The following is a 26,443-nucleotide window of genomic DNA, read 5'->3' as shown; positions in this document are numbered from 1 at the left end:
ACAAAGACTGGACTCTCTGAACATGGCGGACAATGAGGGCTGATGAGAAGCCAAGGACAATGGCACTGGGTTTTGATCCTACTGCATGAACTGGCTTTGTGGGAGCCTAGTCTGTTGGGATGCTCACCTTCCTGGACCTGAATGGAGGGGGGAGGACCTCGGACTTCCCACAGGGCAGGGAATCTGGACTGCTCTTCAGACTGGAGAGGGAGAGGGAATGGGGGGGGGGAAGAGTGGGGGAGGGGAGAAGAGTGGGAGGAGGGGGAAGGAAATGGGAGGCAGAAATTTTTTCAATAAAAAGATAAAAAAATGCTTCACATAAAGATGATTCTAAATACTTCACTGGAAGAACTCAGTGAAGAAATATGAGAAATACACAAAAATCTGGAAATAAATATGACATCGTAAACAAACTACTGTGAAACAACTTACTCCAATAAGATTGTCTTAAATTAATAGCGGATAAAACTTTCAGTAATGTAGTAATACACATGGAGAAGAAACTACTCTCAAGTACTGCTTCTGGGAGAAAATACCTCAGCTTCTTAATGACTGCAGGTAAACACAATATATATAAAGTAGATCTATATATCTACTTTCAGACTAAACTAGGCTCTGATGTTCAAAATTTATGAACTCATCTTTCAAAAAGTGGTTATAAAAGTTCTATCATATCAATAAATTAAGCAAGAGTACATATTAACAAATTACCAGAATAGTGTTATCATTAGCCTTAAATACCACTGTAATTTGGTTATATGCATACCATTTTGGCCAAACCCAAACCCAGGATCTTCCCATTGGCAGTAAGAGGGATCAGAGGAAAACTGGCACAGGGTCAGAGAAAGAGCAAGACTCTCCTAATTTTACAGTGCACACAGCTGATGGTGCTACTTTCTTATTATGAAGAAACAACATTGTATTAAAGTAAGAAAACACCCAACCACTTCAAAAGGAAATATTCGTTCAAGAGATTTGGCAGTTCTTTCTTTCTATAAGGGAAACCACTCTAAGAAAACGAGTCATGGAAAAAGAGAAAAAGCCCAAATTCTATTAACATTATGCTGGAAACATAGTTTCCCAGGCTTTTCTGTTACAAAACTCAGTTTCTTTTACCAAGTGTGGTAACTACAGCCAGCAGAACACAGTCCACTGAATCCAGATAGGTCCAAATGGTTATTTTCTCGGGTATAGCTCTCAAGTTCTTTTTGTCTTTCTGGGGCAAATGACCAAAAGGTAAACTCCTGGTGGGGGAGGGGAGAGGATCACAGTAACAGATGGGATGGGGCACTCTTCGTTTAGTAGTACTAACTTTTGTTCCGCAAAATACCTTGCATATGCACAAAACCACAAAAGAATATGGAAGACAATTTGCTTTTGTAGAGGGGGTGGGAATGGAGTGACATTCACCTTTTTACTCATTCCCTGAAATGTTTGTAAAACTTTCTAGTGAAGTCTCAAAAAGTGTTTCCCTAGGGTACTTAGTAGCATAGTGAGCGCAGTATCACTGGGGAACCGTAGAACTATTTACTATTATTTTCGCCATACAAAACCTTTGTTGTTTAAAAGTCCCGCAGAGTAACAAACAAGTTCTCACTTGTCATCCTTCCCTTTCGTCTTTCTGTATACCATTTCTCGAAAACTGGCTAGGATCTTATTCTCTCTCTTCCGCCTCTCTTCCTGGTTAAAGGATGCAAGGGCTCTTTTCTCATCAGCACTGTAAATCTGGTTCTCTTTCCGCAGCCTTACAGCCTCCATCCGGCGATGTCGGCTACCACTCATGACGTAACCTGAACCCTCAAAGGAGGCGATCTCTTCACTCGTCAACCCAATTTCACCCCTTCGTGGGATACGCTTTCCAGCTTTTACATATTCAGCCATGGCTGCGCCTTCACCTGGAAGCAGAGCGTGGCCATAATTCAAAGGTCTCTCATCCTGAGAGGTATGTATTACCGGTGCTTTGGGGCCTATTAAATCCAGGGCATCTGCACTCACTGACTGTTCCATCCACGCCTCTTCTGGCAATTCCCTTTCTAAAGCTTCGCAGCGTATCTCGCTGGATTCTTTTCTAGTCCTCCTCCTCTTCTTGAGTTCTTTTGCCCGGTGTTTCTTTTTCTTCTTTTTCTTCCTGGCTTTAACTTTCCTTTTATCGCCCCAGGAGCTAGACTGAACGTCAGAGTCTGAATTGCTGTCACTGTCACAATACTTTCTACGTTTCCGTTTGGAGGGCTTTTTCTTCCTTTTTCTCTTTGTTGAATGACCGGTCTTCGTGCTTTTTTCTTCACTGGCGACGTCTGAACTGCTGTTCTTCGGGTTCTTCACCTCCTCTTCAGCTGGTGTGTGTTCATCCGAATCTGGCTCAGGAAACTTGGGGGACAGTCCCCACACCTCGGGCGCGCCCAGCTCTCCTATCCTCTCTCTTTCCTTCAGCCTCCTTTGCCGACAGCTCTCCTCCTTTTCCTTCTCCTGGTCCTCGGCCCACAAACGCTCTCCCGCATAATGGTGGTAACGGTAGCCAGAGACGGAAGAGGAGGACCAAGAGGCGGCAAATGTGCGGATCCCTGGCGGTGGCGGCCGCTCCCCAGACCTGGGGCCGGGCCTCTCTGGACCTCGCGGAGGGCCGAGCCCCTCGGACCCGCTGAGCCGAAGACCGAAACCGCCTCCCCGAGGGGATCGTCGAATCTGTAACACCGACGGTGGGCTGTCCGAGGCACGCCGTCGTTTCTCAGAGCCCAGAGTGTCCTCATTAGGACGGGATCGGGACACGGGCGACATGGGCCGACTTCAAACCTTTGGCTGGGCGGTTACTCCAGGGGCCGCATCATGGAGAGCACATGACTACCACACAGGCCAGCGCGCTAGGAACTGCGCAGGCGCACTAGGGACAGCACGCACGCGCATTAGGCTCAATTCTGCAGCGTGACCCAGGGAAGGGTTAGTACATACCTGGTGCCTGCCTCTGATGGAAGGGAAAGCGGCCAGGGGTCTGCGCAAGATGCCCTCTTCAGCCTCAAGGAAATAGACTCACTCATACCACATTTCACGATTTACATTCCCTACATTGAGCTCCTTGGGATAACAAATGGAATTATCATTGTCTTTCTGCTGTATGTATCTATGCATGTATGTACTTTCTATCATCATCATCATCGTTATTATTATTATTATTGAGACAGGGTTTCTCTGTGTTACAGCCCTGGTTGTCCTGGAACTCACTTTGTAGACCAGACTGGCCTCAAATTTGCAGAGATTCTCCTGCCTCTGCTTTCTGAGTGCTGGAATTAAAGACGTGCTCCACCACCACCACCACGCTATTTCCTATTATTATTAAGTGGAGCATTTGCAGCCCAGCTGACTTGGAGCTCACTAGGTGGAAAAGATGATCTTGAACTTCTGATCCTCCTCTTTCTACCATGCAAGCACTAAAATTAAAGGTTTTCATCACCACACCTGTGATGGCTAAGAAAATTTAACTCTATATGAGTCATCTCCTTATTAGTGTTGTGCCCAGTCCATGGGGGGCCCAAGACCACCAGGGAGACCAACTCACCAAAATGCAAAAGCAAGGTTTATTATCGTGCACATAATTGCAACCCAGCAGGGACCTCTTCAGTGCATCAGCGAGAGGAGGTACCCCACCCTTCTAGAGAGCATTATTTAAAGGCAAACCCCAGGAAAGTTACATTAGCAGGCTTTGGGGTAAAGGGTTCAATCCTGATTGGCTCATATCTAGGGACTTTTCACAGATTTTCATTTTCAAACCTTGCCTGTTGCTTGTCAATTTTTTTATTGGCTGACCTTCAGACAGGGACATTCATCCGTACTTTTCAGATGGCTACCCTGTTACTTTTGCCCCTAGCCATTTCTGAGTACTGGAATGTTTTACGGGAAATAGCTTACACAAGACACAAGATGGAAGCGGAGGACAAAATGGAGGAACTTTAGTTCTTCAATTAGCTGTTGATCTTTGCCTTAAAATTCCCCTAGGTTCCTAGTGTTATGATCTGCTGACCTGGGTACCCTGTCTCTTTAAGAGAAAAACCCTGCCCCAGTTTCAACCCTTCCCTTCCATAGAGGCAAGCTAATCTCCTGCCTTCTCCAGCCTGCTCTCCTGCTCTCTCACGCTCTCTCTCTGTCTCTCTCTCTCCCTCTGCTCTCTCTCTCCTGAAGAGGTAACTTTTGCTCTCTCTCTCTCTCCTGAAGAGGTAACTTTTGCTCTCTCTCTCTCTCTCTCTCTCTCTCTCTCTCTCTCTCCCTCTCTCTCCCTCTCCCTCTCCCTCTCTCTCTCCCACATCATTTCCCCTCTCTCTAATTCTCTCATACTCTCTCTCTCTGCCTCTCTCTCTTCTTCCCCCTTCCCTTTCCCCTCCATAACCCAGTAAGTAAATGCCATAACCCAACTCTCTCTCTGCATGATGATGTATCTCTCTGTCTGTCACCCACCATAGTCTCCTACCCACCAAGGTGACCTGCTGAGCCTTCAAGTCACCCGTGGCTGCCCCTCATGGGACCTCTGCCTCTCGTGGGACTGACCCCCCCATCCTTATATCTTTATAAAAGAATAACACCTAGCGTAGCTGTCTGCATCCTCTGCAGAATGATGTTACTGTTATGAGATAGGGATGAAAGCATGGTGTACTTGCTATGAGATAAGTCACCACTTGCCCTGGCTTTCATTAACCTGCTTATCCCTGTGGGAAAAAGAACAAAGCAGTTCTCTCTATCCCTGTGTAATGGGAGTGAGAGACAGTTAAGGGGAGTAGAGCAACTTCCCACGCAGCCATGGATTCCACAGAAATAAGATAATTGTAATGGACACCTTAAATATGCTTCCCTTAACCATCTATGGCTCTTGATTTGGTTATAAAATGCCCGTCCTTCCTGTTACTGTGGGACCCTCACCCCTTATTCTCAAAGGGGCGAGAAGAAATTTCCTAACAGAATATTTTAAAATTAGAAACCCCAGGCTAGCTTCACGCTCCCAGGAAGGGTAGTGGGCCCCTCCCGACTCAGGAGACTACAAAGCCTAGAGTCAGGATGGGACCATCTGGTGATAAGGATGTCCTGACTCAGGAGTGGCATGGCCTTGCTCCCTAACAAAGAAGGATGGAAAGAAGCAAAGACTTTGCACCTGTGCCAGACCTCCCCCCTCCCCCCCCCCCCACCGCCTAGAAAGGCTGCTTGGGATTCTTGCCTTTAAAATAAGCTAACCCCACAAAGGAACTTTTAACTCCTCTCTACCTCACTGCAGCGGGGTCAGAGATGGTTTCCAAACATGTTTGTATTATGCTAATTAAACCTCGCTTATTACAGTCTGGGCCTCGCTGGTGGTCTCTCTCTGGGGGTCATAATCTGGGCACAACACTACCAGTAAGAATAAATTCATCTGATTTTAATCTAAATTTGGATTGAGTCTTGTCTTTCCCAGTGGACTTGAACTCTCCAACACAACCATCTCTTCTTTTGGGTTTTTGTGTTTTACTGCCACGTGGTTCACCATTCCCACTTTCATTTCTGCCTCCACCTTTCTGCTTAGTGAAGGACTCCTGCTTACCCCTACGCCCTACTCCAAAGGCACTAGTAAGCTTCCTCGTGTTGCAGGTCTGCAGCCTAGCAACCAAGGAAACTGCGGCAAGGTGATCGCTGGTTCAGGGTCTTATGGCAACTTGATGAGATTCTGCATCAAAAAGCAGAAGAGTTTTCAGAGTGTTGCTTAGTAGCGGCGGAGTATGCCTGGTGTTCGTAAATCCAAAGGCTCAGTTTCTGGTGACTCACCAAACAAGCCTGTTTGTCCCTATTGGAAGCAAAATCCAGATTACTTCTGGAACCAAAGTTAGAGCTTAAGTTTCTGATAATGGGAAATAAGTAAGTAAATAGGTAAAGGATAATTCCAGAGTCTTGTTTTCCTTGGTTTCACAGTCTTCTGCTCCAGAGATATAGATGCATTGGTCTGGAAGCTTCCTCTTTTTCTAGGGATATTTCTTCAGAAACACAGTCATTTAGAAGTACCCCCTGAAGGCACTTTACATCCCAGAATCTGAAATGGCAAACTTTCATGTATGATATCATTCCCTAATCTGACAGTCATTGCAATCTAGACTAGATTGCAATCTAGGAGGCTGAGCTGAAAAATTCCCAAAGTAAGGTGAGTCAAAATCTAGGAATGATGCTTTGCTGAAGCTCTGCCTGGTTTTTGTTTTGTTTTTTAAAAGGGATTTTGTTTATGTGCGTGAGAGAGTATATACATCTGTAGTGCTTATAGAGGTCAGAAAAGGATGTTGGGCCCCCGATAACTGCAGCTACGGGCAGTTTTGAACTGCCTCGTGTGGGTACTGGGAACCGAACTCAGATCCTCTGCAAGGGCAACAAGTACTTTTAACAACTGAACTGTTTCCTCAGCCCTCTGTTCTTGCTAATTTTTTTTTATTTAAGACAAAGTTTCACATAGCCTAGCCTGACTTACAGACTCACTAGGTAGCTGAGGCTGACTTTGAATTCCAGATCTTCCAACCTCTACCTCTGAAGTGTTTGGATTATAAGCACACGTCACCACAGAGCTCTGATACTAGGACTCCTAAACAATAAAATAAAATGAAATTGAATAGAAATGGTACAGGGTATACTGATCTAATAATATCCTTCAAATAAAAACATATTTTAAGATCTAGAATCGGGCTGGAAAGATGTTCAGTGGATAAGCACGCTGGTTGCTCTTCCAGATGACCTGAGTTCAGTTCCCAGCTCTCATGTGGCAGTTCACAATAGTCTAATTCCAGTTCCAGGGAATCTGATGCCCTCTTTTGGCCTCTCAGGCACAAGGTATGCATTTGGTACACAGACATATATGTAGGCAAAACACCCATGCACATGAAACAATAATAATTGTAAAAATGGGAAACAATCAAGAATTCATTTAATGACTGTGGGTTGTATATAATATCTTTAATCTATATTGTTTGCCAAATCTCCATAAATGGCTTGCATGTTTGTTCTTTCAAATTCATATGTTGAAACCTTATTACCAGTGTGTTGGTGTTAGGAAGTGGGGCCTTTGGAAATTATTAGCGTGAGGGCTTAGCCTTCATGTTTGGAGTCAGTGCTGTTAAAAAGATGTCTCAGAGAGCTGCCTTGCCCTTTCTCTAGCTAGATGATACCTTCAGTTGAGAATGAAAAGCTCTTGTAGCTTCTCATATTCCAGAACCATGAGAAATAAATTTCTGTTGTTTATAAGCCATTCAGTTTATAGTTTTTAGTTATAGTAATAAAAAAGACTGAGATATATGAACACTGCTCAGTTCTGGATATGCTAGTTTTTGTCTCTGAAAGACTCCTGTTTCGTGTTTTGTGTGTTGTGTGTGTGTGTGTGTGCGCACATGTGCATACTCATGTGTATATGTTCTGTATATCTGGTGTCTTAGTTTGCTTTCTTTTCCTGTGATAAAACGCCATGAACAAAAGTAACCTGAGAAGTAAAGCCAGGAACCTGGAGGCAGAAACTGAAGCAGAGATCATGGAGGAATACTGCTTGTTGGTTCACTCCTCATGACTCACTTGGCTTGCATTTTTATACAACCCAGGGCCACCTCCTCAGAGACGGCACTGGCGCTAGTGATACAGGTCTCCCCACATCAAGAATTAATGAAGAAAATGCCTTCACAGTCTACCTTACAGAGACTCTGATGGAGACACTTGCTCCACTCAGTTTCGCACTTCCCAGATGATCCTAGTTGGTGTCAAATAGCTAAAAAACTAAACAGCACATCTGGATACCTATGTTCATTTCCGGAGGTTACTACAGGTAGTGAGACCTTGGTTCACACTGACATCTCAATCCCAATCTAATACTACAGGATACATTTTGAGTTTTTCCAATATTTATAACTTCCAAGAGAGTAAAAAGGTACTAATATCTCTAGTATTTGTTTGGTTAATTAATCTTGTTTATATCAGTTTCCACATCTCTTTTCACTTCTCTCACTGGGCTCAGTCCTTATATGTTATGACTGGTGTGGTAATTAACTTCATTAAATTAAGATGTGTGTATGTGGTGTGCGTGCATGTGTGTGTGTGTGTGTGTGTGTGTGTGTGTGTGTGGTGCTAGCACAACCCAGTCAGCAAAGTGCTTGCTGTGAAAGATGAGGACTCATGTAAAAACTATTGTAATTCCGGTGCCGAGGAGGTGGAGATGGGTGGATCCCCGAGGCTTATTGGCCAGTTAGCCTAGCCTACTTTGTGAGCCCTGGGCCAACGGAACTTAAATGCTTTTAAACATTTTTCTGTGGCCTCCACATTTGGAAACATGTGCTCAAGTGTGTGTACACATACCTATCCCAAATAAATAAATACCTGGTGGTACTAATTCAGAGTACCCTTGGTTGTGTCTGTTGTGCTGGCTTTTCCTGAAAGGACTGGCTGAGGAAGAAGGGACCACCAAGGCTGAGGGGTGGCACTGTCCCATAGGCCAGAATCCCAGATAAAATAAAAGAGAACTAGAAGAACGGCAGATGGGCATCAGAATTCATCTTTCCCTGCTTCCCGATATTGATATACCAAGACATAGACATGGCTAAGTAGCTTCCTGCTGTTTCTGTTGCCATGGTCCTCCCATAATGGACTGCACCCTCAAGCTGAGAGGCCAAATACACTTTTCTTAAGCTGCTTCTTGTTGTCAGGTGTTTGCCACAGCTATAAGACAGTAATTAACAGCACTGGTATATTAGTTAATTTTGTGACACTCTGACAAAATCCCCAACAGAAACAGCTTGGGAAGAAAGACTTATTTTGGCTCATGGTTTTAGGTGGGTTTCAGTCCCCTGAGGCAGAGAAGGAATGGTGGCAGTAGCATGAAGCAGGGGCTCTTCACATGTGTTGGCCAACTAGGAAGCAAAGAAAAGGACACAGCCCCTAAGGACAAAATCTCAAAGACCTTCCTACTCCAGTTAGGCTTTGTCTCCTGGTTTCCACTTCCATCCAAATTACGTCATCATATAAGAAATCCATCAAAACATTGTACTGCTTGTGGGGTTGTGGCTTTTATGGCCAATCTAGAAGGTGTGTGTATTATTGATCTCCTAGGTTCTTCTGAATCTACTCAAACTGACAAGATGAATATTAACTGGTTAAGCCAGAATGGACCTTCACTCTGGGATGAACTGCTATCTCCTATCCCATCTCTTTTAGACTTACTTAATAGTTTTTGTATTGAACTATTCATTAATCAAGGAAGGTAGGATTTTGTTTAATTAAAAAATTACTGTGGAAACATTTTTGTAGCTCTATACAGAACATTACATTGGATCTCAATATGCCTCTCACCCAGCTTCAACAATTACCATGATTGTGTCATTTGTTTCTTTCTTCCTTTTTTTGATAAGTATTTGCTTCAGCAAACCTCAGACATCATATTGTCTCATACATGTATACAGATATTTCAATATAAAGTTCTAATAAATGATTTAAAAAATTATAGAGAGGCAGGAGAGATATTTCAGTAGTCAAGATCATTTGCTTTTCTCCCAGAGGACCGTTGTTGGTTGATTTTTGCCAATTTGACAAACCTAGCATCATCTAAGAAGAGGGAATCTCAGTTGAAAACAATGCCCCTATCATTCTGACCTGTAGACAAGTCTGTGTGGCATTTTCCTGGCAGATGATTGATGTGAAAGAGCTGGACCACTGTGGGCTCTGCCATCCCTGGGCAGGTAGTCCTGAGATATATAAAAAAAGCAAACCAAACGAACCAGGAGAGCAAACCAGTAAGGAGCATTCTTCCACGGACTCAGCAGTGTTCCTTTAAGGACTCTGCTTCAGTTCTCTGCATTTTTGCCTTGAGTTTTTGCCCTGACTTCACAATGGATTATAATTAGAATTTGTAAGCCAAATAACCCCTTTCCTCCCCATGTAGTTTTTGGTCATGGTGTTTATCACAGCAAAAGTAACCCTAACCATGACAGTGAAAGACCCCCAGAGTGGGGAGACTCTCACTCAAATCTCGGGACAACACGACTCCCCAGGAACTCACAAAAGATCATCCTTGCTGCAATCACATGAGGTTTATTGACAGGACAGGAACCAGCGCACTGGGGCCGAGACTCATATCCCACAAAGGGGTAGAGGAGTTTGACCCCGAGTAACTGGGAGAGGGGATTGATGGGGGAGAGTCTTCTGTTAATTTTATTGGTTAAATAAAGAGACTGCCTTGGCCCTTTAATAGGACAGAAAATTAGGTAGGCGGAGTAGATAGAAAAGAATGCTGGGAGAAAGAAGCCTAGTCAGGCAGTCTCCATGATTCTCCCATCCTACACAGACGCAGGTTAAGATCTTCCCTAGTAAGTCACCTTGTGGTGCTACACACATTATTAGAAATGGGTTAAAGCAAGATGTGAGAGTTAGCCAGTAAGAGCTTGAAACTAATGGGCCAAGCAGTGTTTAAAAGAATAGAGTTTCCGTGTAATTATTTTGGCTATAAAGCTAGCTGTGCGGGCGGCCAGGTGCCAGGAACGTAGCCCGCTGCTCTTGTTACAACAGGGGGTATTTAGGGGAAGAAACTACAGCCCAAAGGGAGGGCGTCATTGGTAAATTCCAAAAATACCAGTGATCATCACAAGGGGCTAACTCCCCATTTCTCAAGACTATTCTCAAGATTATAATCTAACTTTATGGTCAGCTAATTCCTGGAACAGAGTCACTGAACCGGCTAACCTAGATTTTTGGTTCTTCTCTCCCTGCTAGATTTTGGGCCCTATTCTTTCTGCTAGAGGGGTCTGGATTTCTCCGGGTCTTTCAACAGGACCTGAGTTTGAGTCACACTTGCCTGCAGCTCTGACTGACCTGATATCCTCTTCTGGTTTTCACAAACATTAGCACATGTATGGCATACACACATATGACAGACTCACATAAATAAAAATAAATCTTATAAAAATGATAGGATCATTCTAATAGTTAAATTGCCAATAAATGCTTAATATTACTGCCCTCTAGTTTTTCCCATTGTCTCAGCTGTATCTTTTTACAGTGATGGGAAGCTTACCAGACTTGGCCCCTCAGACACAGCCTATAGCCAATTGAAGTCTTCATTCAGCTGGCTGGTACCACACCCAAGTGTTCATGAGAGCTAGGTGTGGTGTACTGTCTAGAACAAGAGGTTTTAAAGGGTAGAGACCTCTTGAGGCTTCCCCCAGGCAGCTGAATGGGGACTTCCGCAGAGTGAGCAATTTGAAGCCAGCAGTTTTAACAGAAGCTCAGATAAGAGGTTAGCCAACCTAAGGGGGACTCTGCACAAATAGACAACTAAGATAAAGGGTTAGCTGGAGGCAGTTCCGCACAAACAAGCAATTTCAACAAAGGTTAGGTATGTTAGATAGGACATCCTGACCTTTGGTTCCCAGCAGAGAGTTGGGTAGTTTTCCATAAGATACCCCAAGGAGATCAGATTCTAGTTAAACCTGGAAACGGCCTCAGCAGGAATCTAGGATGGAGGAGCTTGTGCACCATCTTGCCCCATCACAACAGTCGTTTTGTTCTAATCAGGGTCGAAATAAAGTTTATTGCTCCTGGCTGACCTGTGTATTGGGTTCCTTTTAATGGACGACAGTTTGCCTTTCTCAGGTTTGGGAGTCTGCGCTCAGCAGAGTTGGGACTCTAGCTATTTGGGCAGGTGTCATAGCAGGGGCCGCACTGGCGCTTTACCGGTCCACAAAATGGTGGGCAGTGGGGACATGAGTCACGGTCGGGATGATTTTCTCTCAGATAGTTTGGCCCGGAGGGGCATGAAAGGGAGAGGCAGGAAGAGGTCGGGACACTCTCCAGACAAGTGAGTGTCCTGCTTCTTTCGTGGTTTCTAAGAGGTACCAAATTTTTTATCAGGTCCCAACTTTGTTTTCTTCAAAGTCTACTTCCTAGTTAAATTTTAATGTCAGCATTGTGACAACCATGAAGGTAAGCTTTAGATCGGAAAACAATCAAAGCTCCCTGGCAACTTATTTCCTGGACTTAAATATACACACCAGTATGACCCTGGGCTCTAATCCTTCCCCGAACAATCCTCCCTTGAATTGAGGTACTGATAGAGACACTAATGAGTTAATTCGGATAGAACCACTGAGAAGAGCATCCTAGAGAGCCCAGGAAGTGGCTTGGGTTTCCACAATGTTTCCTGTGCTCCAGCCAGTGTCTGGATGTAGTTTATTTGACCGGGGCATTCATTGGGAATATTTGTTGTGGGGTTAGGTTGGAGTGCAAAGGAGGATTCCGCAAAGGCAAGGCTTGTCGGAGATATCAGTGCAGCTGTGCCTCCGTGTGTCCCGGGGAACTAGAGGAGGAGACAGATCCATACTGAGTTCCCATCTTCAGAGGATCCTCTGAGGATCCGCAGCTTGCAGCTTGCGTGAGCCAAGGCTTGGCGCAGAATGGCTAGAGAGCCACAGGCGAGCGCAGCCCTAATCGCTCCATCGGCAGAAGAGGGGGGTGGGCTTCTGGTGGTGAACGTGGAACAGGAAGAGGTCTCCTCCTTGGCAGAGGAGGCCAGTTGGCTGAGCTTCCCTGCATCCGACCGCTCCCGCAAGCGCTTCCGCGCTTTCCGCTACCCAGAGGCTGCTGGACCCCGGCAGGCGCTTAGCCGGCTCCGAGAGCTCTGCAGACAGTGGCTGCGGCCAGATATGCACAGCAAAGAGCAGATTCTGGAGCTGCTGGTGCTGGAGCAGTTCCTGACCATCCTGCCAAGGGAGCTGCAGGCCTGGGTGCGCGAGCAGCACCCCGACAGCGGGGAGGAGGTGGTGGCGCTGTTGGAGTACTTGGAGAGGCAGCTGGACGAGACGCCTCCACAGGTAGAAGGAACAGGTTTAGGGTCTGAGACCTATGCCCTGTGCCTTCCAGAAACCTCGAGCAAGATCCAAGGGAGGCATTGCTTAGAGCCTGCGAAGTCTCAGTCTGAACTGGGAACCTGAGGCAACAGCGAGGTGGCCTGGACCTCTCAGAATAGTTAAAAGCACGAAGGAAAGTACAAGGATTGGGGAGAACTCAGAGCTAGCGCAGCTCGGGTAGACTGTGTCGAGCAGAGTGGTGGAGGTTAGATGTGAACTCCTAACCGGTGTGCTGAGTAAGACCCGAGGACAGGCTTGAGCACAGTGGGTACAAACGACTTGATACGTGTTTTCTTGGCTTGTCACATGTGACAGCATCTTCAGTGCTGTCGTCCTTAGCCACCTTGCTTTGTTGTTCTCATTGACAGTGGAGGGAAATTCCACAGTTTTCCTAGAATCTAGAAAGTTTTTTTCCTGTCCAAATTCATGGACCCCTTGTTTGATCCTCTGGTAGAAAATGGCCTGGTTTTAACTTCCATCTTCTGGCCTTAAAAACAATACCGGTGTGTGGGGGGGGGGAGGGGGGAGAAGTCTGTACACATTAACTATGTGTCTCCATTATATTTTCCCCCCTTTATATAACCCTCCTCTTTGTAACCTGCTAAGTCCAGTTAGTAGCACTCGCTGGAATGTTGACTGATGATGTTGTCTGATCTTGTTCACACAGCTGCAGTGAGCTCCTGAGTCAGTAGCCATGTCTTTTCCAGAAAGTAGCATTTTGCAATACTCTTCCCCATCCCAGGTTCTTTCTGCCCTGTCTTTCATGAGGTTCCCTGAGCCATGAGAGGTAGAGGTTGGTGTACATGTGCTATTTAAGGATAAGTACTCAATAGCCATTTATTCTCAGCTCTTTGACAGTTCTGAGTCTCCATGTTAACTGCTGCCAACTGTGTAGAAAAACATCTCTTGATAAGGTTGGGGCAGCACCAATCTACACATGTAAATACATTTTGGCCTCTTTTAGGAGATTTCCTTTCTTCAGCCTCCAGTGTCCTTGCATCAGAGGACATGTGATTAGAACCTTCTAACTAGTGATCAGGAGACCAAGATTCTGGCCTTAGAGCTGCTGTCCTGAGCTCTGTAACAGTGGACAGTCAGTTCAAGACTTTGTAAAAGATGTAAGAAATTCTGAGCATCATTTTACTATATGTGCCTGCAAGGAAACTAAACTTTAATGAGGATCCACCACCTATTACGTTCTGTCTTAGTTGGTTTCACATACTGCAATCAAATTTGTTTCTTAAAACCCCTGTTCAGTGGAAATTACTATGTTTATTTTTCAGACAAGATATTAATACTTCTATAGATTTTCCCATCAGCTTCATAAGGGTAGAGAGACAGAGCAAGGGAGCAAAAAAAGATGGTTAATCCATAAGCTCTGTGGCTGTTCTGCCTTAGCTCCCACTGTCGCGTTGCTACTTAGGAGCTCAATGACATGGACAAGCTGCTTAATCTGGGCCTCAGTTTCAGCTACAAAATTCCAAACAATCCCATATTTCACTGAATGGGGAGGGTCCCTGCAGCTGCCATACAGGAAAGTGAACTCCAAGAAGAGATAAGAATGAAAACCTGATGCAAATTGATTTCCTCAACCTGGATCAGACTTTGGGGAGTCTAATAGCAGGCTCTTTATTTCCAGTGTATTAGAGCCCGGAATAGTTTAGAAAAGTTTGCTGGTGTGATACAATTCCCAGTGCACAAGGAAGCCTAATTACATTGAGACTCAACTCAGGGTACTTGTCATGTCTTCCAAGAGAATGGGTTCTAAGCCGGGCAGTGGTGGCACATGCCTTTAATCCCAGCACTCGGGAGGCAGAGGCTGGCGGATCTCTGTGAGTTCGAGGCCAGCCTGGATTACAAGAGCTAGTGCTAGGATAGGAACCAAAAGCTACAGAGAAACCCTGTCTCGAAAATAAAAAAAAAGAGAGAGAATGGGTTCTAGAGATAGGCGACCTGCACTATCTTAACAGCCTAAGGGTCTGGCCTGGTCTCAGTCATGCAGATACCATAGAGATCATTTGGGATATTAGTCATTGTGGGAACTTGGGGGACCCTCTGGCTCTAAGGGTCATTTAGATTACTAGCCCCCTTCAGTCTTGGTAGTAAGAGTTTACTATGGCCTGACCCAACAGATAACACAGATCACCAGGACATTAATCACTTCCAGTTCTCAGCTTTCTGGTTGGAAGAACAGGTTTTTTATCTTTCCCTTTGGAAAGATGATCCTGTACGCTTAACATTTCTGGATTCTCTGGAGATCTGTGGGTGCAAGGACCTTCTTGCTCTGCTCCCAATACTTCACAGGGCTGTCTGTATTTCAATGAGTTAATATTCACAAAGCTCTTAGAATCAGTGCATGGTAAGAGAAAGTCCTCACACAGAGTGTGATGGGAAAGTTTGGTTGAATAAATAAAAGTAAATGAATGACTTTTAGGTCCCAAATGGCGAATGGAGTCGAGAACGTCTCTGCTGCAACGGGGCATTGTTGAAGCCATCCCAGAACTCACAAAGTAGCCACTCCCAGACAAGGAAGAGTCCACTCAAGCATTCATCTCAGGAATCTTCAGAGTGTTCACCCTTACAAGCAAGAGGTGAGAGAATGTGAGTGTGTGTGTGTGTGTGTGTGTGTGTTTGTGTGTGTGTGTGTGATGGGAGGGATTCAACTCAGTGCTTTATACATGCTAAGTGAACATGCTATCACTGAGGTACCACATTCCCAGTCCTACATTGTGTAAATTATTATAAAGACTTAATTTACTTTCATTTAATGGTCACCTAAAAGATGGGTCTATTTGACAATTACTTTCTATGCCCACCACCAATTATTTCTAAGACTGAAAAGGGGAAATTAAAAAGAAAACAGAAAGCTTTCCTAACCAATCCCGTGAATCTTAAGATGCAATTAAAATTGATATTTAGAAGCAATTAATCTAGTTTTAGCAACATACTGATCTCAGTTTGGTGTGTATATGTTGTATATATGTATGTAGGTATATAGGTAGGTATAGGTATCTTTAGAGGCCTCTCTACCATTGCATTGTTGTTTGGTACTGGGAATAGAACCATCAATAAAACTGAATTTTCGCTCTGGTAGATTTATATTCTAGTGGTACAAGATAACAAAAAAGTCAATAGTGTAATTTTGGATATTTAAGAGTGCTACAAAGAAAACAAAGTACAATTTGTAAAGTCAGAGTACCCCCGTGTCTTAGTTACTTTTCTGTTGTTGTGAGAAGACACCACAATCAAGGCAACTTATAGAAGAAAGAGCTTATTGGGGCTTGCTTACAATTTCAAAGGGTTAGAGTTCATGGCCGTTATGGTGGGGGGTATGGCAGCAGGCATGCAGGCATGGGCATGGCACTGGCATCGTAGCTGAGAGCTTGCATTTTGATTCATAGGCATGAGGCAGAGAGAGCTACCTGGGAGGGTATAGGCATTTGAAACTTCAAAGTCCACCCCAGTGAGACACCTCCTCCCATAAGACTATACCTCCTAGTCCTTCCCAGACAGTTCCATCAACTGGGTACCAAGTATTCAAACCATTTGAGCCTATGGAAGCTGTTCTCATTCAGACCACCACACCCAGCAATAGTAGAACTGCTGTAAATATAACCTACTGAACTTTGCAAGGCGTGGAGTTCTTTGATGGTGTCTCCACCTTAGAAAGCCCCTTGTCAGTGATTATTTGAACAGAGGTGAAAATGCGTATCACCGACCGCTGATTGACTTTTTGGAGTCCTTACTTCCTTAGTTTATTAGAACGTGTTTCAGAAAGATTTTCACTTGCTGCTTATGTTGCTTTTGTCCCACCTTTAGTATCTTAGGTGTATATCTGAGGTCTATTTAATATTAGTGTACATCTCAGCCTCACTGTTCTTAGAGTCTATGGTCCTCACCTGGGGATCCTGAGCCTAAAGCCTGTCTAGAGAGGAGGGGAATACAGAGAAATAGTTTTAGAACCCACTGTCCAGGACACTGGAAAGGATTTATAAAGTACCAAAAATGACGCTTTTCATGTTTTATTAAATGGTTTTTAGGGATTTTTATGCTGATTGGCTCGTCATTGGGTTTCATGGTCTTGGTCCTCACCACCTTCCCCCACTTCCTGTTTTTCCATTGAATCCCAGTTCCTATCAGGTTTCTTTCCTCCCCAGCACTCCTGTTGTTCCCTTTATTCCCACCGTTATTTTTGCATTGAAATATCAAATTTAAACATAAAAATGTTTAATTGATATACTCTAGATTATATTAAATTTTAAAATTAATCAACATATTAATAAATAATTAATAACATACTATCTTATTTGTTAAAAATAAATTAACTATTAAATATTTACTTTAAATATTTCTCTTTGGCATTCAGGGAGCTCTATAACTTTTGCCTCCTTGCTGTTTTTCTCAGAGCTTTCTCCCTTGCAGCCTTAGTAAACACTTCCTGACAATTGTGTTTCAGGTGTGGAAATGAAGACTGAAACCACGGGCTTGCCTCCAGTTGAGGAGTACACAGAACAAAAGCCCGAGCAGCCAGTGAGCGTCCTGGCAGGAGACACTGTTCAGATTCCTGCAGGTGCAGAAGCCAGTGAACAGGAAGGCAAGTTACAGGCAACACAGACGAACGCCGCAAAGAACAGGCGACACTATTGCCATGAATGTGGGAAGAGTTTTGCTCAAAGTTCAGGCCTGACCAAACACAAGAGAATCCACACTGGAGAGAAGCCCTACGAGTGCGAAGACTGTGGGAAGACCTTCATTGGGAGCTCCGCCCTTGTCATTCATCAGCGGGTTCACACTGGTGAGAAGCCATATGAGTGTGAAGAATGTGGCAAGGTCTTCAGTCACAGCTCAAACCTCATCAAGCACCAGCGAACCCACACCGGGGAAAAGCCCTACGAGTGTGATGACTGTGGGAAGACCTTCACCCAGAGCTGCAGCCTCATTGAGCATCACAAAATCCACACCGGGGAGAAGCCGTTCCAGTGCAACTTGTGTGGCAAAGCCTTTAGGCGTAGCTCACATCTCTTGAGACACCAGAGGATCCACGGGGCTAAAACTGCTCCCAAGTCTTTGCCTGGAGAGGTTTGGAGAAGTCAGAGTAAGGTGGAAAGCCAGCGGGATGGTACTGAAACTCCCGTGATTCACCAGTGCAATGAGTGTGAGAGAAGCTTCATTCAGAATCGAAGTCTTATCGAACATAAAAAAATCCACACTGGCGAGAAGCCCTACCAGTGTAACACATGTGGAAAAGGCTTTACCCGAACTTCATACCTTGTTCAACATCAGAGAAGCCACGTGGGGAAAAAGATTGCATCACAGTGACCTGTACCATCCCTGCCAGAGTTGGTACCTGCTTGTCAGCGAGCTGAAGGCTCTCTGGAGCCCTTGCTGACTGCAGAAGGGAGGATGTTGCCCATACACACCAGCTAGTGTTAGATGGTATAATCTGGCTGAGGTGAATTATCTTTTCTGTTCTAAAAGCAACTAGAATAATACCCGCTAATAAGGAGATATGGGAGCATTCTCTGGATTAGGGGGCACTGGAGTCTCTTGTTCCCAATCTGTGGATCTACAAGGTCTTCCAGAATAGTTGCCCTTAGCTAGCACATTTTTCTCCTGGATGGATGGTTCCAGATTTGGGGGGCAGACTCTTTGTACCATTTGCTTGTCAACATGACTCTTTGATGTTTTGGTCAGATTTCTGAGGTCCTGGCCCTCCTGTTGTGCCTTGTGTTAGTGAATATTTACTACAGGGACTGATGAAATGACCGTCAAATCTCTGAAAATCCATGTCTAGATTTCTGAAGAAACTCTCACGGGATGTTTGTGTTTGCTAAGGTTCTATACTCTGAATCCATCCTACAGTTTTCATGCTAAGTAATGTTACAGAATTTGACTTGGTGATGCCATATATCTTCATGGGGATAAAGAGTATAGTAAGAATGCTACCTGTGTCTTCTGAAGGCACAGGGAGACTTCCCTGTCTGTAAAACTCCATCAGTGCACACTCATGAAACATTTAGTTTTTCTCTCTTTACAGTGAACGTTTTCAGTCAGGCAAATAAATAGCAATCCTATCTTCATAGGGCAAAATAGTTAGAGTTTCCATTGCTGTGAAAGACACCATGACAAAAAGCAACCTCGGGTGGGTGGCTGGGAGTTTATTTCAGCTTAGAATCATTTGTTACACTCCATCACTGAAGGAAGTCAGGGCTGGCGCACTGAAGTAGAGGCCATGGAAGAATGCTGCCTGCTGGCTTGCTCCTAATGGCATTCTCGTCCTGCTGCATGTTAGTACCCAGGACCACCAGCCCTGTGGTGGCACCACCCACAGTGAGCTGGGCCTCTGACAGCAATCATCAATCAAGAAAATACCCCCTAGGCTTGCACTACAGGCCAGACTGGTAGCAGCATTTTATAGGTTGAGGTGCCTTTTTCCCAAATGACTATTTTGTGTTGAGCTGACATAAAACTAGCCAGCACTGCGAATGATGATACAGTTGATGTCCGTTCTGTACTGCTCAATGTGTGTTACTTTTCTCAGGGCTGTGAAAAAAAAAAAAACCTGAGAAAAACAATTTAAGGAGGAAATGGCTTGTTTGGGTTCATGCTTTGAACGGATACAATATGGTGAAGTAGGCATGATAGCAGAAACACGAGACAGCTGGTGGCACTCTGCCTGAAGACAGGAAGCAGAGGTCAATACCGATGTTCTGCTGTCTTCCACTTTCCCCTTTTAATTCATTTCTGGACCTCGGGCCTTGGGATGGTGCTGCCCACATTCAGGCTGGGTCTTCTCTCCTGGATGAAAGCTCTCTGGATTCCCTCTCACAGACTTGCCTGAGCTGTGTCTCCTAGGGGATTTAAAATCCAGTCAAGTTAACAATGAAAATAGATGATCACACTCAACATCCTGTTTCTCACTTTTTCCATACCTTGAGCCTAGCCAATTTTAGCACACATTGGGTATCCCTCTCCTCTTTGTATAAAACTCACTCTAGACTTGTGTCAGCTAATCAAACTTCCTCCAGGTCAGAAGCTTCACATCAAATAGTCATCATTATTATTTATGCCTTCAAAACTGGCCTATGGGTTGAAAGTAGAAGAACAGTAATGGGTGAGGTGTATTAACCCCAGTGGAGAAAACACGTCTGCTAGGAAGCAGGTTGAGAATCTTTGGTGGAAAGTGCTCACAGGCAAACCTGGGCAGTCAGGGCTCAGTGCAGCAAGTTGATTGTAAGAAGTAAGGTTTTTTTTTAAATGATAACTCAAATAGTTCAGTCCAATCATCTGTGGTTTTCTTCTTATACCTCAGAAGACGGTGTCAGTCATTTGTGAAATGACATCAGACTTTAGTAAATTATCAGCATGCTGTTCTTGTTTGCTCAAAAACAGTACCTGTTTTTGAATTCCTGCTTTGAAGTCTCTGGCTTCAAAACTTAAAAAACTCTCCCTTTAATAATTCCCTATAATCTTTCATTGCCTTCATTTCTGTCTTATTAAAATTAACTTAGCCTTCCAAACTTTTTTAGACTTATCCATGGAATCTTCTAGCATTTAATTTTTTTCTTACTTATACTATCTTCATGAAGCTACTAGGCAATTTCTCTTCTCCTTTAATATTGTTCCAGGTTCACCTGTTTAAAGCCAAGTTGAGACATGATATAAAAGTCAAGCAGATTTAAAATAAGTTACGTGACAATAAAATACTTTAAAAAATATTTGCTTATAACCCTGAAACTTCAACATTCTTTATGGGCTTCTTGGCTTACTTTTCTTTGGTCTTTAATTTGCTTGGCTATTGCTTGAATGCTTGTGAAGGCCTTTTACAAATCAGGAAACTTGGGGCAATGTGACTTCCATTAACAAAGAAACCCTTTGCTTCTTTGAGGCATTTGACCCCAAAGCCTTTCTGCCGAAGAGGGAAATATAGAAAAGTGTTTTTAGAGCCTACTATTCCAGACACTGGGATGGACTTACAAAGCACAAAAAAAATGCTACTTTGCATGTTTTGCTAAATAATTTTTAGGAATTTTGTGTTGACTGGTTGACTCTTCCAACTGAAGTGAAACAACCTATCTATTTTCTTCTGTTCCTTTCTTTCTCTATTTATTTATTTATTCATTCATTCATTCATTTATTATCTGTTTGTTTGTTTATTTATTTAGAATCTGGTCCTTTCGTGTGGCCCTGGCTAGGCAGGAACTCACTATGTAGACCAGACTGGCATTGAACTTACCGAGATCTGAGTACTTGCATTAAATGAATGTACTTCAATGCCTGAATGTGTAGCAAACTTTCTTGTTGAACTATCTTTGGATTGCCAGCTCCCAAATAACAACGTGGAGACTTACTATTAATTATAAAAGCTTGGCCTTTACCTTAGGCTTGTTTCCAACTAGCTCTTGTAACAACCTATATTTTTTAATATACAGTCTGCCATGTAGGACATTTACCTCTCCTTGGTATGATCTGATGTGGTCCCAGTCTGCAGGCAAAATCTATGCACCTGGATTTTTCCTCCTTTTCTCTCTCCCTGGAAATCCTGCCTATCCTCTCCTGCCTACCTATTGGCCACTCAGCTCCTTAAGAAAATCAATGAGAAGGTGCCTTGGCAAAGTCATATCTTCACAGTGTACAAAAAGATTATCCCACAACATGAACTAACTTATCCATTTTCCTGTCTCCTATTTGAGTAAGAAATTGGTTATGGTACTTTTCCTTACTCAGGTAGAATGGTAAAACCTTTCAGTGAGTGGCCCTTCTAAATTTCTTCTTTTTCTCATTTAAAATTATTTTCTAGTGCTGGGATTTAGCCAAGGAACATAAGCATCTGAAGTGTTCTACCACTGAGCTGTCCTTATGCCTCTTTTTGCTTTTTATTTTGAGGTTGGATCATACTTCTTACCAAGCTGGCCAGGCAGGCCTTGAATTGGCTCCTATAGCCCATGCTCAGGTTGGCCTTGAACTATTGATCCACCTTCCTCAACCTCTGTAGCTGGGATTGTAGATTGAATTGATATCACCAGACCCAGCTAGATTTCTTCTTTATCTTGGCAAGGAATGGGTATTACTATAAAAGGTTTTCTCTGCCTCTTCCTTTACTGGAAAATAGAAATAGGGTTTATAACTTACCTCTTAAGATTGTGAGCATATGCTTATATGAGCAAGAAGTGTTATGTAGATACTCTGGAAATGCATACTGGAGATTAAACATTTTGTTATCTAAAACCTCAACGAGAAGTTTGTTAATTGTAAAGATTGTGCTTATAGGTTTCTTACAGCTTTAGGATGCTGTTGCTCTCCTTCAATCCAATCTGTGCCGTCATCTTCCTAAAGATCAATAAGGACTTCATCTACCAAGAAACTTAGGCAACTACTTTGTCTTTTAATTCATCTTTGTTTTTCTCATGATAGTCAAAAGTAAATTTAGCAGATTCATCTCAGCAAAGTTTTTTTCAGTCAGTTTTATGTCCTGTCTGCACATTTCAATAATTTCTATCACAGAAACTTGTTCCAGATGACTTGTTTTTTTGTGAGTTTTATGTGTCTGTGATAGAATACTCTGACTAAAGCAGCTCATGGAAGAAAGGGTTTGTTTGGCTTTCAATTCCAGGCTACAGCCTGTCATTGTGGCAAGCTCAGGGTGGCGGGAACTTGAAGCAGCTGGTCATATCACATCCACAGTCAGGAGCAGAGAGCAAAGAATCAGTGCATGCCTGCCAGTTCTCAGCTAGAGTTCTCCACTCTTAGACTTCAGAATTCCCTTCCTAGGGGATAGTGCCACCCACAAAGGGTGAGTCTTCACACCGTGATTAACACAACCCAGATTATCCCTTGTAGAGAAGCCCACAGGGCAACCTAGTCTAGATAATCCCTCCTTGAGTCTCCTGGATTCTAGTATCAAGTTGATAATAAAACTAAGTGGCTCACTGACCATAGGAAGATGGTTTTGCAGATGGGCAGGGGTGGCTCACACCTTTAATCCCAGCGCTCCGGAGGCAGAGGCAGGCGGATCTCTGTGAGTTCGAGGTCAGCCTAGTCTACAAGAGCTAGTTCCAGGACAGGTTCCAAAGCTACAGAAAAACCCTGTCTCAAAAAACAAAAACAAACAAATAAACAAACAAACCAAAAAGATGTTTTTGCATTTGTGTCTACTCATACTTTTTGCTTGGTTAGAACACCAGTCAATCCAAGATGCTGGAGTTTGAATGTGGCAAGTTTCTGTCTTCTTTCTCGATTAAGAGTTAAACACAGAAAAGTCAGGTGTGGTATTACAGAACTGTGCTCCCAGTGTTTCTGAGGTGGAGGCAGGAGCTCAGCTCAATAGTCAGTTTGAAGTCAGTCTAGGATACATGAGAGCTTGTCTCAAAAACCAAAAAACAAAAAAAAACCCCAAAAAAACAAAAAAATCCACAAAAAGATATCATATTTTCACAAACTCTGTGTGTTTTCTTATTAGAGTTTGGGTAGTTATCTAAAAATCATATATATTTTCCAAATCCTTGAGGTGTCCATTTGCTCATTTGTTGCTCTTGAGAAACCAGTCCACCCAAATGCTTAGACAGCTGTTACATCCACACAAAAGAAGTGTGCACTGCCTTGCCCTACTAAGACTACAAAGCCCCCCCTCTCCTTCCTCATGTTGCTCCTCAGCTTTTTCTTCCTCAGAAACTCACTATATGAGGAACCAGCATGGGGCAATGATGTGGGACCTGGTACGATTACCTGGGCGTGGTGGGAATGAAGGCTTGGGGAGAAGGCTAGTTGGCCAGTTTTCATGAGTGGAGCCAACTGAGATACTCACGGTCAGATCTAGGACTACCAATCTCAGTGTTCTTCCTCTTCCTGGTCACAAAGAAACCAGCCTGGGCTTTCCTGGCATCCAGTTCCTAAAAGTAATGAATCTCATAATCTGAATTTCATTAATATATGCAATACATATAAACTTTAAGCCAAAACACTGATAAGACAAATACCATTAACATATTGAAAATGCCTATTTTAAATTTAAAACCACATTAAAAAACACATTGTTTATGGTTCAAAAAACTCTGGACAATGCCAAAAATCAGTAAAATCAAAGTCAGAACATCCCCCATCCCTCGTCAGTCCTGTCATCTGTGGGAGCTGCTGCCACTGTTAGGTTTGATTTTTGTGTTTATCTTTCTGACATTTTGTTACTTAGCTTTTCCTCCCACCTCATGTTAATGCTTTCACTTCATGTACTGTGTCTTAGACATCTTTAATCCTTCATACATGTTACATTTATTGGTAGAAGAGTCCATATGGCCTGTGCATGATGTTCTCATCATCGTCCTCTCTTCTCAGTTTCCCCTCCCACCTCTGTTCCTTTCTTTCTCTCATTGTGCTGCAAAATCCATCAGGGCCCTTAGGAACTCTACTAAACCAAGGCAAAACCAATTAAATAAACACTATTTCACGAAAACATAATTACTGTTACTCATAATGTTATCGTGTCAACCGGAGTAGTGGCACTGGATAGGGTAAACAGTGTTTTGTTTAAACAGAAGCCCGTTGTTTGTTGCTGTGGACACGTTCTGATATGCATGACTGCACTGGTCTCACCCAGGCACAAGGCTGCTTCTGCTTCAAAGCAGACTGGCCTCGGAGTAAGGCCCCCGCTGCCTCCGAGGACCACAGAAAGTGAATTTTAATCTCTGGCTGCATTTCTTTTATGGAATTCAGACAAGCACTAGAGAGAGAGAATTCCACTGTTGATTTTGAGTAAGCTCAGATCTTTGGAAGTCTGACCCCCACTGTCCCCAGTGCCTTGCACAGCCAGTCCGGGCCATTGGGTTGAAAACATTGTAAAACTCATTCCTTAGCAAAGTAATGGATGATGTCTGCTTGACCACTTGCATATGAACCTCACCCATGTAAGTGTCTCAGACAAGAAGACAGAACAACTGTTTTTAAAAAAACTCCTGTAGGAAGAACTTTCCTTCCCAGTGGTGTGATCATTTCTCCAAGAACTGGTCCACCAAGGCTTTGCTGCATCTTTTTAAAACCTTCTTCTCTATCTCTGGTCTTTGGTGAATTTTTTCACAGCAGGAGCATCACTAGCCTGTCCCTGTTGTTCCCAACATGGCAATTTCAACCGTGAGAAGGCACTTCGTGTACTGGTGGAGGTTCCATGACGTATTTTAACGCTACTTAAAAACCTGGAGCTCTATACATTTCTTTAGCTAGTCTCTCCAACCTACTCTCCCAAGGGTGTTAAACAGGCCCATGCTTTTCTTCATTTTCTTCCACATATGTAGGCAGCCATTAAGAGCACTCGCTAAGTCCCCACTGCTTTCTACAACACGCCATGCTCACTTGCAAAACCTCCTTACAAACTTCTTGACGACTGTGTAACAGGAGTAGGGACCCAATCACGGTTAGACCCGGAGATGGTAGGGAACACGTTATCCTCTTCCAATCTGGACATCTATTTGTGGCAAGTAAGCATGATTTTCATATTTGTGGGAAACTTCTCAAATGTCTCACTGACAGTTGGTTAGGCTCTGCAAGTAGCGTATGTGTGTTCATTAAGTAGGTTAACTACAGAGCTCAGGCAGGTGCCACCCTAGAGTTAAGTGGGCAGCACATTGGCCTTGAGGTAAAGACATGCACACGGGGATGTTCATTTCCTTTTCATGGATGTGTAGTATTCGTTAAGCAGATATGGGCAACTAGGAGAGTTCAGTTCTTTTCATATTTGTAAACATGCTGAACTAAGTAGTTTCAAGTATATATCATGCTACACACATGTGAATTCATCTCTAAGATACTATAGAAGAAATGAAAGATTATGTGCGTTCATAAAATCTCTACGTACTGCTAACTTGACTTTCAATGAAGTTGTGTAAGTGTGCTCTGTTAGAAACATAGGTACATACTTCAGGTGTTTTCTCAGTTACAAGTCCTTCTCTTCCCACTTAGCTCTAGCTTGTGTCCAGTTGTCATAAAACTAATCAGGACACCCAGAGAACAGGAGGAAGGGAAAACCAAGGAATTAAATCTGTAGCAAAAAGGATAGTGCGGGTCTAAGGTGGCAGGAGCTGCTGCAGGTGTGGAGTAGTACCTGTACTGGCACCAGCTGGATTGCACCAGTCTATGTGCCCTTCTCCACCAGCCAGAGAGCTAGCGGATCTTTGCAGTTAGGGATTCTATCTTTTAGCTATTTTATAGTGTGTGTGTGTGTGTGTGTGTGTGTATGTGTTTATATGTGTGTATGTGGTTTATATATATGTGTGTATGTGTATGTGTGTGTTTGTATGTGTGTATGTGTGTTTATGTGTGTGTGTGTATGTGTTTATATGTGTGTAATTGGTTTATATATATGTGTGTATATGTGCGTTTATATGTGTGTATGTGGTTTATATATATATGTGTGTGTATGTGTATGTATGTGTTTATATGTGTGTAATTGGTTTATATATATGTGTGTATGTGTGTGTTTATATGTGTGTATGTGTGTTTATGTGTGTGTGTATGTATGTGTTTATATGTGTGTAATTGGTTTATATATATGTGTGTATATGTGCGTTTATATGTGTGTATGTGGTTTATATATA

General features: G+C 43.4%; 2 protein-coding genes across 2 annotated transcripts; one reads left to right on the top strand and one right to left on the bottom strand.

Moving 5' to 3' along the window:
- Positions 1-236: 236 nt before the first annotated feature.
- Positions 237-2,830, bottom strand: Nkapl (NFKB activating protein like). The gene has a single exon (XM_075970082.1). The coding sequence runs from the start codon at positions 2,773-2,775 to the stop codon at positions 1,594-1,596; it is 1,182 nt and encodes a 393-aa protein (XP_075826197.1). The 5' UTR covers positions 2,776-2,830; the 3' UTR covers positions 237-1,593.
- A 9,319-nt stretch (positions 2,831-12,149) lies between these two features.
- LOC142848264 (zinc finger protein with KRAB and SCAN domains 3-like) lies at positions 12,150-22,956 on the top strand. The gene is made up of 3 exons (XM_075970078.1): positions 12,150-12,827; positions 15,298-15,454; positions 17,320-22,956. The coding sequence occupies exons 1-3, from the start codon at positions 12,411-12,413 to the stop codon at positions 18,180-18,182; spliced, it is 1,437 nt and encodes a 478-aa protein (XP_075826193.1). The 5' UTR covers positions 12,150-12,410; the 3' UTR covers positions 18,183-22,956.
- Positions 22,957-26,443: the final 3,487 nt, after the last annotated feature.

This window comes from Microtus pennsylvanicus, chromosome 4 (assembly GCF_037038515.1).
Source record: "Microtus pennsylvanicus isolate mMicPen1 chromosome 4, mMicPen1.hap1, whole genome shotgun sequence".
NCBI lineage: Eukaryota > Metazoa > Chordata > Mammalia > Rodentia > Cricetidae > Microtus > Microtus pennsylvanicus.
Note: the sequence above shows the minus strand (reverse complement) of the source record. Positions and strands in the feature narration are given on the sequence as shown.

Excerpts from the sequence above, each read along its gene's own strand:
- Nkapl (XM_075970082.1), bottom strand. The coding sequence starts at position 2,775 with ATGTCGCCCGTGTCCCGATCCCGTCCTAATGAGGACACTCTGGGCTCT.
- LOC142848264 (XM_075970078.1), top strand. The coding sequence starts at position 12,411 with ATGGCTAGAGAGCCACAGGCGAGCGCAGCCCTAATCGCTCCATCGGCA. Across the intron at positions 12,828-15,297 it reads TGGACGAGACGCCTCCACAG|GTCCCAAATGGCGAATGGAG; the intron begins GTAGAAGGAACA and ends AATGACTTTTAG. Across the intron at positions 15,455-17,319 it reads TTCACCCTTACAAGCAAGAG|GTGTGGAAATGAAGACTGAA; the intron begins GTGAGAGAATGT and ends ATTGTGTTTCAG.